The 12,354-nt window shown below is 50.0% G+C and overlaps 1 protein-coding gene across 1 annotated transcript in view; it reads left to right on the top strand.

Annotated features, from left to right (window-relative positions):
• Window positions 1-12,354, top strand: part of LOC126536037 (sushi, von Willebrand factor type A, EGF and pentraxin domain-containing protein 1-like) — a 279,450-nt gene that overhangs the window by 168,659 nt on the left and 98,437 nt on the right. Inside the window, exon 20 of the mRNA XM_072287493.1 lies at window positions 5,212-5,494. Coding sequence (XP_072143594.1) covers window positions 5,212-5,494 — 283 coding nt within the window. The remainder of the gene's footprint in view (window positions 1-5,211; window positions 5,495-12,354) is intronic.

The raw sequence follows: 12,354 nt of genomic DNA, 5'->3' as shown, positions 1-12,354 counted from the left end.
TCAGCTTTAGGACTGACCACCCAACGACATCTACATCTGCGGAACTAGCTGCTCTTCGAGCTGCACTTTGTTTTGTCAATCGGGAACCACCTCGACAATGGTCAATTTTCAGCGACTCAAAGGCAGCCCTACAATCTGTACTATCAGCTCTGCGTCGCGGGCCATCTGAACAGCTCGTATTCGATATTAGATGCCTACTTCATACATCACATGAGAAAGGACATCACGTGACGTTTCAGTGGCTGCCAAGTCACTGCGGCGTCATCGGAAATGAAGACGCCGATAAAGCCGCTCGGACAGCTCTTGAAGACACACAGGAAGAGGCCATACCACTTTCACGTTCCGACGCAGCCAGCAGACTTCAAGTGCTTGCACAGGAGATCACGCTCTCTCTATGGTGCACACCAAGCAGCCAGACCAACCGCAGCGATCATCAACACGACCTGCCCTCCTTGATGCATCTCTGTATGCCAACCGGACTCCGCCGAAGTGAGGCCACCCTGCTTTATCGCTTATGGCTAGGGGTGGCCTTCACGAAATCTTACTCGTTTCGCATTGGAATGGCCGACAACGCTCTCTGCAATGCCTGTCTTTGCGAGGAGACGCTGGAACACATTCTGTGCGACTGTCCTGAATATAATGTTCAGAGACAGTCCATGGCGTCCGTTCTAGCGCACCTTGACAGTAGACCATTGTCAGTTGCAACCATTTTCGCATATCGCCGACTGAAGACATCGCAGCTGAAGGCGACGAAGGGACTACTTCGGTTTATGAAGGATACGGGCTTGGACAAGCGACTGTGACAGTGATGTCACGTACCACACAAGAGTGACAGACTGTAACCAACGATGTGTGTGCCGTGCTATGTGCCCTCTATCTCTTCTCCCCATCTTTCATCCCCCCCATCCCCCTCCCATGTGTAGGGTAGCAAACCGGTTAGGCAAAACTGGTTAACCTCCCTGCCTTCCTTCTCCACTTTTTCCTTCCTTCCTTCCTTCCAGTGTTGGGAAAGCATGCACTTCCCCCCTCCCCACACACACTTGTCAAAGTGGGCACTGTTGGCTGCGCACTGATAAATTCAACAAAACAGCTGATGCCAAGTTTTCTCAGAATTGCGCCCACATAGGTACGATTTATTTATTACATATCCCCTCCTCGGGCAACTAGGATTGTCTTTTGGGTGCCGCCGCCACGTGCTGTAGCAGATGACGCTCGGTCGGTCGCACTAGGAAGGGTTGCCGTACTTTACGGTGCGAGATGCCTACCGGACGTGCCTTGCAAGCCAGGATTGCTAAGAAAACTGTCACTGGGCAGTCCTAAACAACTTTAATCTACCATCCCTTGCATCATTCCGTGTATGTTGGGGCCGTCTAACCTAACCACCTAGTTAAGTTTGTTCTTTTCTCCTTGAAGTCGACCAAAGTCTCTTCAAGGGGATTATCGGCGTTGATCAAGCAGGAGGCAGGTTGGAGGTAACAAAACTTGAAGATATATTGCAACGAAAATATTTACACAGTCAAATGCAGAGTTAGCAAAAGAACACTGATGCAGAACAAACAAGTAAACAGCGCCTTACTCTTCTACTTTCTCTTAAGTTAGAGCCTAGCACAATTGTCACTACATACGACCAACCGAGTCTCACTGTTCTAACACTAAGTGGTTACGGCCCAGACTAGCGTTGCATCGTACGGAGTCTTACTGGTCTATCAGGTTTAATGATTACAGCCTAGACTGAGGAACAAGCACCTCGTCTCGATTGTTATAGGTGAAAGAGACAAAGAAAAAGGGCAGTAGGCCATTAGCCCATCCCAGAGAAGCATTTGCCAATGAGAGTTGAAAGTCTGCTTAAGCCACAACCCAAAGGGATGGCCTTACTCTCAAAAGTAAATGCATTGGAAAACAACCCTGTTTTCCCTCTTCCCACAACTTCGTCTCCTCCTTCTATTTCCACGTGGTAAGTGACGGCCTCAGCAAACAGGCGAGGCACGCACGATTTATTGAGGCCATCTCGAACCTCAGTGGCGTTTCTAGCCAGTAGGGGGCTCGGGCGCTGGTTTCCCAACACCGCGTACCGCAGTCTCCTTCAAGGTTTTTCCTCGTGGAAAAATAATAACCGTTGGCGGCATCCGGACTCAGTGTTAAGACGACGTTCTCCAAACGCGATCTCCGCACCGTGCCACTCTCTACGGCGCGCACTGCAAGTTGTAACTCGACACCACGCGGGCTCATCTCAGCGCTCAAAACAAGATACACGTGGTTGCCGCCCGGATGCGTAGGGGCGTGGACCCCCGCTCCGTACGCGCAACACGTGGTCAACATTGCTAGGTTCCTGTAAACCTCAGCTGCCTCACCTCATTCTTTGCGCTGTGCCAACCTTTATCGCCTAGCTTCATACACCCGCATCGTGCACCTTCAAAGTGAGAGCATATACTCTCACGAGTAAAAATGCTCTTCACAACCTACCTGAGGAGATTTATTCTGAAGGCGCTAACTGAGTGGCGATGGGGCTAATCAAAGTTCGTTCTTGTGCGGAAGCCCTGGCCCATGTTCTATTGTTCGTAGCACCAAAGTACACATACTGCAGTACTCGTAAAGAACTCATATTAGGCACCTTGGTGAGGTTGTACAGTAATTTACTCTAAAGAAGAAACTAGATCACGCAGAACATATTAAAACACACAACTTTTGCTTGCTGACTCGAACACATTTGTGCATGAGGAAAACCATATACAACGTGGGTTGTTCTGGCGACTTTTTCATTATGGGTTACTAGCAAATGGTGACGCAACAGAGTTCATTTGTGAGTTCGCACAATGTATTGACTCCTTACAGCTTTTAAGTTCTTAAAGCTTCGGGAAACAAGGTACAACAGCACTAGTAAACCGTCGCTACACAGAGGTGCTGAAAAACTATAATGGTGGCAGTTTATTAGGGATCAGCGCAAGATGTTCCCGTTTGTAAATATGACTTAACTATCAATTTTCCCATAAAGTGATTCCTGGTCTGAACCGATATATAAGGCACTGCGAGTACCAGAGAGGGTACAGTGCACTGACTTACGCCGATCATAACGATGAGGCCCCGTCATCGAGGTAGCACCAACAGACAAGATCGGTTGCACGAGCCGTCTATACAGTGAAGAGGACGAAATAACAGAGCATAGAGTCAGTTTAAACGCATTTGCAATTACAGACGATGTAAAACACAGTCATTTATTAATAAACGACAAGCAGTTTCCGACTGCAATCACAGATGAGGCACCTACTGCAAGCTTGCAGCTTATTTGTATCAAAGCAACAGTGCAATGTTTACTTCAATGAACAATGCATTTGGCATGGTACGACCCAAATAAATATGCGAGCAATTTTTCTTTTCTTTCCCTATGAAACGCGCGCGCTGGAACACGCATGCACGCGTGCGCATAAGGCTGTAACATGCAAGAACAAAATGACACATAATAGGGCGAATTCAGTCTGGTTCATGATTATAGCCGTCGCGTCTTGCTGAATTCGCCCCTTTGGTTGTTTCGTGTTACGTTAACTGTAAACTAGCGGAATCCTCGTACAAAATTACAGATGGCAAAAACCAGCAGGGCAGACGAGCCCGAACCCCCAATAATTGTCGTCGTTAACGTCTTAATTAAAAAACAGCTAGAAGTCCGACGCTACTAACGAGAAGTCAAGGATTTCACTTCCCGTAAAATGTGCAATCCGAATGGGAGGCGCACAAAGAGGCTTCGAGCAGAACAGAAGTGTCGAGCGCAGATCACACCAACGTGTAGCAGTGAGCCGCCGGCGAAAACCATGGCGAAAACGCGCAATACAGCCTGTTTCGCGAAGAACTGATGCAAGACACACGGTAGACAACATAAGCAAAGCTAGATGAAACCACTTAATACCTAATGAATGTACAGAACAGCTGAGAACGGGAGAGGGGGGCACACAACTTCCTCCAATATTGCCAGCACTGAACGAGGTGCCTGTCTACTTCACTACCGCCGACGCTAATAATGTAATTGCAGCGCAATGGCGCAGTGTGCCACCGGCGTTTCGCTTCTGCTGTCAGCCCCTGCTGCTCGAGCATGGAAGAATGATATCGAGTAGGGTGGCTCGATGCCAGGAAGGTGGGCATCGAGGTACCCTATCGTTTCGAAGCGTCATGTGCGAGCCCTGGGATGAAACAACATCTTACCCTTGATTGTTCATAAAGTCAAGCTCCGGCGGTGCCAATTTATCTTGCCTTTGGGAGGTCGTTTTGTCCATGGCTTCTTTTGTTCGTTAGCACTGATGGTCACCGTACTTTTACCGTGCGGTTTGGCATTTCGTGCACTCTGAGACAAAACATCTACAAAAGTTCCTGAGTCACACATTCTGAATGCGCTTACCAAAATAGACTCTGTGACACCAGTAGTGTCCTGTTACCGCAGATAAATATATACTCGTGTATTTCAGGCACCTAGGTTTTTTATGCAACATCTATTTTCATTGTTTCAGTAGACCAAGACGTCTATACCCGTTTATAGCCGTTTTGAGAGGTCTTTAGGAGGTCCTGCATTTGGCGGGTACCATGCCTCGCTGTCATACAATCGTGGTTGTGCCATCGTCGTCATCACGTCACCGTCGTTATATACCTCTAGTCGCCATCCCATTACCGTCAGGTCATCGCCATCATTAAGGAATTGTCATCTAACTGTCGTCATACAGCCTTTGTCGTTTTCTCGACGTCATTGTTTCTTCGCAATTCCATTGTTTTCAGTGTCGGCGTCATGCTAATGCGTTGCCTTGGCAAGCGAGTCTCATTACAAAGCAGCATGATACCAGAGTATGTCGCATACAGTCGAAGCAGCGGAAGCTTCACAATGACCTCTATCGATGCTAAATAATTGTTACTTCTGAAATACCGCGTGTCGCTACATTGCAGGAATTGTTATTGCTGTACCATCGGCAGTCATAGTCAGATTATTTCTGTCGTATTTTTTTCAGCAGTGCAAGTTGATTTTGGGACGGATTATTCAACCTTCATTTACCGCAAAAAAGGAGGGCTCGAAAACGTCCTGTGAGCGCTCATTTATTTCCTTAGCGGTTTTAAATATGGTAGTACCTTGTCAAAACCGAGAGCTGCATTTGATGGCATTCTAGATCGACCAACATTAACGCCGACCTGTGCTGGGTCACTGTTTTGAGACGAATCCTCACAGACGCTGACTCGCAGGGCTTCCGCTGCTGCTGTCCGAAGGGCTTCACGGGCGAAAGGTGCGAACTCGTGCAGCGCGCCTGCTCGCCCAACCCGTGCGCCAACAGCGGCACGTGCGTCGTCACCGGGGCCGACTCCTTCGAGTGCGCCTGCGCGCCAGGCTACGAGGGCGACCTGTGCGACCGAGACGTGGACGAGTGTGCCTCGCAGCCGTGCCTCCACGGCGGCACCTGCGCGGACGGCCGCCACTCGTTCACCTGCCACTGCAGCGGGCTCTACGAGGGCGCCACGTGCGCTGCGGGTGAGGGCGTATTTCGCTCCTTTTTGCGAACGTGTCTTCAGAAGAAGTCATAGGTGATGTCCCCTAGTCTTCCTCACTCGGTTAATACACGGGCAAATATTGGTCGGCTGAAACAACACAAATAGCACGAAACGTAAATTACGGTCAGAACGAGCATACGTATAGGCAACCACAGCGCAGAGCGGAAACGCCGCGGCGCACACAACATGTCCAACGGCCTAAACATGTCGAACGGCCGGGGGTCCTCCTCCGTTCCATTGCACTGGCGAAGCGATATTTTCTTAAGGTTCGTTTAAGGTGCGTTAAGGTGCGGATTAAGGTGTGTTAGGCAGGAATATGGTGGATTAAAGTGAATGAAGACGGATTAGGGTGATTAGGTGCATTAAGGAGGATTAGGATGGATTAAGGTATATGAAGGTGGATTAGGGTGGATGAAGGTTGATAAAGGTGCATTAAGGAGGATTGTGGTGGGCTAGGGTGTATTGAATTGAATGAAGGAGGATTAGGGTGGATTAAAGAGGATTAAGGTGCATTAATGGGGATTAGGTGAATTACAGTTGATGAAGGTGGATTAGAGTGAATGAAGGACGATTAGGGTCGATTAAGGAGAATTAAGGTGCATTAAGAAGAATTGGGGTGGATTAGGGTCGATGAAGGCGGATTATGTAGAATTAAGATGGATTAAGGTACATTAAGGGGGTTTAAGGCCGATTAAGGTGCACGATGGATTAGTATAGATTAACTTTTATTACCGTAGACTTTACAACGTTAATCCTCTTTAATCCACCCGATTCCTCCGGAACCTCGTTCATGCACCTTAATCCTTAATACACGCTAATCTACCTTAATCCACCCTAACTATTCTTATCACTCCTTCATCAGCCCTAATTCACTTTATTCCACCCTAATCCGCCTTAATGCTCCTGAATCCACCTTAATCGTCCTTTATACACCTTAATCCTCATTCACGCACCTCAATCCACCTTAATCGTGCTTAATACACCCTAGTATACTCTAATCTACTTCCATAAACCATAATCCATCCTAATCGGTCTTAATCCAACTTTATCAACCCTAATCCACCTTAATCCTCAATCATCCACCTTAATCTTGCCTAATCGTTGTTCATGCACCCTAATTCATCATAATATATTTTAATACTCTTTCATCAGCCCTAATCCACCCTAATCCGTCTGAATACACTCTAATCCTCCCTAATCCACCTTAATTCAATCACTAATGAGTCATTAATTAACTTGGCTAATCATTCTCTTATACAGGATGGACATGATTTGGGTCGCCTCTGGCCCCCTTTGGGTCACGTGATGTTTTCTGTTCACAACGCAACCTTGAAACATAGAGATCTAAAGGCTTTCGCCTTAAAACTTAAAAAAACGCTATGTGGACTAGCTAGCGCTCATCACCTGCAATACCACGGTTATACTTGATGCTAATTTTTTCAGGGCTTGTACTCATTGTATCTGACTGACGCACGATGATAGCTCCTCTACAGGCCGCTATTTCAATTTTCAGTAAAACAGGCAGATCGAAGTAAGCAAGAAATGATAGCTCCTCTACAGGCCGCTATTTCAATTTTCAGTAAAACAGGCAACGGATCCTAACAATCGCGAAAATTGCGATATAGAAGCTGTATCTTCGCACATAATTGTTCACAGCGGAAAACAGAATATATAGTGCTGCGTTTCCGACTGAATAACAACAGTTGGCGATGTGCGATGTAATGGAGCCGCTGCAGAATATTAAGCATACAGAGAACAACTGCATTTTGAAGCGAAAAGCTTCACTACGCTAGTCAATACCGCGCTTCGCGCGTGCCGGCATATGTCGGAATTCGCTCCGTAAGCGTGTTCGGAGTCGGCGCAGGTGGCCACTGCGGCGCGCTATGCGTTGTCGTTTGACGTTCGCCGCAAGCGCGTGTTTATCGCGGAGGCCGACTATATAACCGCTTGCCAGAGAATAGGCGTGCGCATTCAACATGGAAGGAGAAGAGAGTGATACTACCGATACAGATAGCTGTGTTTATGGCGGTACAGAAATCGCAAGACAATGTGCCCAACAATGATGAATAAAGAAGTTTAATAATCCTGCATAACTAGTAGTAGTATAAGACTTTTATTCAGCCCAAAATTACAGGCCGAGCATATCGGCCGCCTGTGTGGCCAGTCGATGCTGTTCTTCACCTTCAGCGCCAAGCCAGTCGAGCCAAGTGGTGATGGAAAGTGAAGGGGGAGGATAGGAACTTGATTGCTGAGCAGCCGGACAGTAGAATAGGCAATGGGATAGGTCTGCATAAGTAGAGGCGCAGTTGGGACAGGAGGGGTCGGGGCGATAGCGATAGAGAAAGAGGCGGGAAGGGGTAACCAGTGCATTGATTTGGATGTGCCGCAGAAGGCAAGCCTCCGGCACAGTGAGTGATGGATGAGGGGGGTAGAGGCGCTTGTGGAGACGGAGCTGGAGGTAAACTTCCTTGATAGTGCGGCGCAGGGAGAGTCCCCCAGAGTCCTCCGAGGGCCTCGACCAGGGGATCAACGCAACGCACGAGTAGTTGGCTGCGATGACGAACCAGTAAGGAAGTCTATGATGGATGCAATCCAGGGCTCCTTGCGCTGCTCGAAAGCGATGGTCCCAATGTCGATGGAAGAAACGGGAAGATGGGATAGTGAGCAGCAGGCATTGTCGTCAGGCAAGGAAGAACGCGAGAGGACGTCAGCGTCAGCATGCTGGCGTCCGTTGCGGTACAGTAGGCGGATATCGTAATCCTGCAAGCGAAGTGCCCAGCGGGCGATACGTCCTGAGGAATCCTTCAGTGACGACAGCCAGCATAGTGCATGGTGGTCCGTGACGACATCGAATCGGTGACCATATACATAGGGCCGGAACTTAGTAAGCGCCCAGATGATCGTCAGGCATTCTTTTTCCGTGACGGTGTAATTGGTCTCGGCGTTAGTAGGCGTACGGCCTGCATATGCCACCCCATATTCAGCAAACCCTTGTTTGTGCTGCGCTACGACAGTGATGAGGCCAACACCGCTGGGATCTGCGTGTACCTCAATCGGTGCCGTTTGGTCGTAGTGGCGCAAAATGGGAGGAGACGTCAGCAAACGACGGAGCTTTACGAACGCTTCGTCGCATTTGGACGACCACGAATCCGTTGCTTCCAAGGAGGTTCATCAGGGGCTATATGACGCCGGCGAAATTACGGATGAAGCGCCTGAAATAGGAACACATGCCTACGAAACTACGCAGTTCTTTCACGGACGTCGGTTTAGGGAATTCGGCGACGGCACGAAGTTTGGCTGGATCGGGGAGGATTCCAACATTCGAGACGACGTAACCTAATACCGTGAGCTGTCGCGCCGCAAATCGGCACTTCTTTAGGTTCAGTTCACGGCCAGCGTTTCTTAGGCACGTCAAAACACGCCGGAGGCGTTTAAGATGCGTGGTGAAGTCAGGGGCAAAAATAACGTCGTCTAGGTAACGTATATCCACGTCTGCTACTTAAAACTGCGCATAACTGTGTCCATCATGCGTTCAAAGGTTGCTGGCGCATTACAAAGTCCAAACGGTATGACGTTCAATTCGTATGAGCCGTCGGGTGTAACAAAGGCTGTCTTCGGTCCATCGTCGTCAGCCATGGGCACTTGCCAATATCTGGAGCGTAAATCTAGGGATGAAAAGAATTCAGCTCCTTGTAGGCTATCGATAGCGTCACGTTTTCGCGGTAGCGGGTATACATCTTTGCGAGTGATCTTGTTCAGGTGCCGAGAGTCTATAAAGAACAGTACAGAGCCGTCTTTTTTTTTCGCAACAAGAACGACAGGGGTTCCCCCTGGACTGTTTAACGGTCGGATCACTTCGCGGCGAAGCGTTTCGTCCACTTTCTCATTAACCACACGACGTTCTGCGGCAGAGACGTCATATGGCCGTTGCCGCGATGGCAATTGGGAGCCAATATCAATATGGTGCATGACAGCAGACGTCCGGCCAGGGAAGGTTCCCCAACATCAAAAAAAGAACGAAATTCCCCTAAGATGAGCAGACGCTGAGAACGCTGAGCTGGGGTGAGACCATCTATAATAGATTAATCGAATACAACTGTGGGCAAAGGGTCGGACGTAGAGAGACAACCGAGCGTGCTGTAACTGGCGCAGGACGTGTCTTCGGGAACATCCGTAACTTCTACGGCGTCAATCGCTTCCAGATAGCCAACGCATTCGCCTTGAAGCAGCATCACAGGGTATGAGAAGGGGTTACAGACGAAAATAGCTGCGAGCCCTGTTCGGCGTTCACTGTCGCAACAGGTAGCAGCAGACCTTTTCGAGTAAAAAAGTGGCTAGATGGAGAAAGTAGTGCGATGACGTCGGCGAGGCTGCTGCAATGCATAGAGACAATCATTGACGAGTTCGGAGGCACGGTGGTGTCGTACCTGTCGAGTAGTTTGTTCGCAAAAGAAGCATTATCGGCAAGCGTTATGTCTGAGATCGGCGACAGTTCTAGGTCGGCCCGTGCGCAATGAATGACGGCATTGTGGCGGGTGAGAGAGAGCACTCCAGGATAACTTCTTGGGAGCACAATGAAATCACAATAAATTCAACGGCGTATACAGCGGCTTCGATGAGAACACGAGCGGTGCCCGCCGCTATCAGGTGAATACGCCGTGCTCTTGCTGTGCGGAGGGAGAATCCTGCAAGGGACGTCGTGACCTTTCGAAGGAAGCGACAAAGCTTTGCGTCCATAACTGATGCAGCGGCTCCCGTGTCCATGAGGGAATATGTGCGCCCACCGTCAACTAACACGTCTATCACATTGGTCGGACTACGTTGAGGAGTTGCGCGTTTCGACGGCGTCGCAGCACTTGCCTCGTGGACTGCGACAATTAGTTTTCCTCTTCCCGAGCTACGGGACGAGGCCGCATCGGTGATGGGGAGCGTCGGCGTGGAGAAGGTGAGCGGCGTATGTTGGCAGACCGGCGGAATGGTGGTGACGCAGCCCGAGGTTCGTCGTCGTAATATGGGCGCAGTGAACCCACCATACGACTTGGCGCATATGGTGCAGCGCTAGGCGACTGCACGCGACTACAGTGGCGTGCGACGTGGCCTGCGTAGCCGCACGCAAGACATATCGGTAGATTGATTGTCTGCTGTACACCACCGAGTCGCTGCGGCAAGTCCCATTTATGTGGGAGGACGCGTTGGACGGGGCGGCTGGTGACGTGATCGCATGTCAGGCTGTTGTCGGGGCATAGCTAGGACTTCGGTGTACGTGAGAGGTCCCCGTTGAAGGAGTTGTTGGGGTTGTGTGACGACTTCCGCGTAGCTGAGTGACGCAGCCATCGGATTCTGTTGGAGCCTGGCCATGACTTCGGCGTAGCTGTGAGGCGTAGCCGCAGGAACGTGCTGGTGGTGCTCAGGCAAAACTTCGTTTATTTCTTGCGCTATGGCACGGCGAAGCCGAGGCGCGAAACTCGGCGTTGGCGCATGTACCGACTACGACTCTGCAAAATCCATCAATGAGAGTTGCCGGGCAACTTCCTCGCGGACGAACGCCTTCATTTCTGCGAGCAAAGCTGCCGGGTCGGACATTGCAGCCAAACCAGCGAGAAAACGCTGTTCGTCACGCGAGAGAGATCGACGCATCAGTGACCGCTGCCTGCGGAGTTCTTCATAGCTCTGGCACAGTGTGGTAATTTCGGCCACAGAGCGAGGATTTTCGGCCAGCAACATGTTAAAGGCGTCCTGTTCTATGCACTTCGGGACGTTTTCGATTCGATCAGACTTCGCCATGGTCGAATTGACTTTCCGGCATAGGTCCAGGACATCTTCAATGTAACTGGTGAATGTTTCACCTGGCAGTTGTGCTCGTTCTCGCAAACGCTGCTCGGCACGCATCTTGCGAACAGCAGGGTGACCAAATACATCGGCTAGGGAAGTCTTAAATTCGGACCATGTCTGAAACTCTGCTTCATGATTATTATACCACAGGCTGGCCACACCAAGGAGGTAGAATAGAACATGGCTCAGTTTGGCCGCTTCGTCCCACTTATTACGGGCGCATATATATATTGTAACAGAATCCATGAAGACCGGCAGTGACGTGAAATATGGCCGATACGGCCACAAGTGAATCATATACGCTTGTCGTCTGGAGTGCGCCATTCGGCCGGATTGCGATACCGCGTTGGGGCATTCAGGCTGAGGGTGCGTATGACAGTGTTGGACGGAGTGTAGTCAGGTCGATTAACTGAGCAGACGTTGGTCAAGCCAATGTTGGCCAATTCCTGGCGCACGATGGGCTGTATCAGTGAGACGGTCGCCTGGCAATTGTTGGGGTCATGGGTTGGGGTTGTGACAGGAGATGCGGCTTCTATTTCACGTCGGATGATATGTAGGACGTCATCAGAGCGATCGGGCGTGGGCGGACTGCGGATGTCTTCGCAGGTGGACGTAGCAGCCGTGTTGGGAAGGCGGGGAAATGGCTTGGCCATGCGGCGACTCTTGGCTTCTTCAAACCGCCGGCATTCGGTAATAATGGCTTGCACAGTGGAAGAATTCTTGAAAACAAGGAGGTGGAAGGCATCATCTGCTATGCCCTTAATGACGTGTGCAACTTTATCAGGTTCGGACATCTTCGGATCCACTTTGCGGCAGAGAGCGAGCACGTCCGTGAGGTAGGATTCGGTGCACGTCTGGTCACGCGAAGCGAGGTCTTTTTGGGCGGCGCGTTGACGTCCAACAGGCTTGCCAAACAAATCTTTCAGCTTCTGTTTACAAATGTCCCAGCTGGTAAGTTCGTCCTCGTGGGTCTGAAACCAGACGCGTGCCGTGCCCGCGAGGTAAAAT

Source organism: Dermacentor andersoni, chromosome 4 (genome assembly GCF_023375885.2).
Source record: "Dermacentor andersoni chromosome 4, qqDerAnde1_hic_scaffold, whole genome shotgun sequence".
NCBI lineage: Eukaryota > Metazoa > Arthropoda > Arachnida > Ixodida > Ixodidae > Dermacentor > Dermacentor andersoni.
The sequence above is the reverse complement of the archived record's forward strand: the minus strand, read 5'-3'. Positions and strand labels throughout refer to the sequence as shown.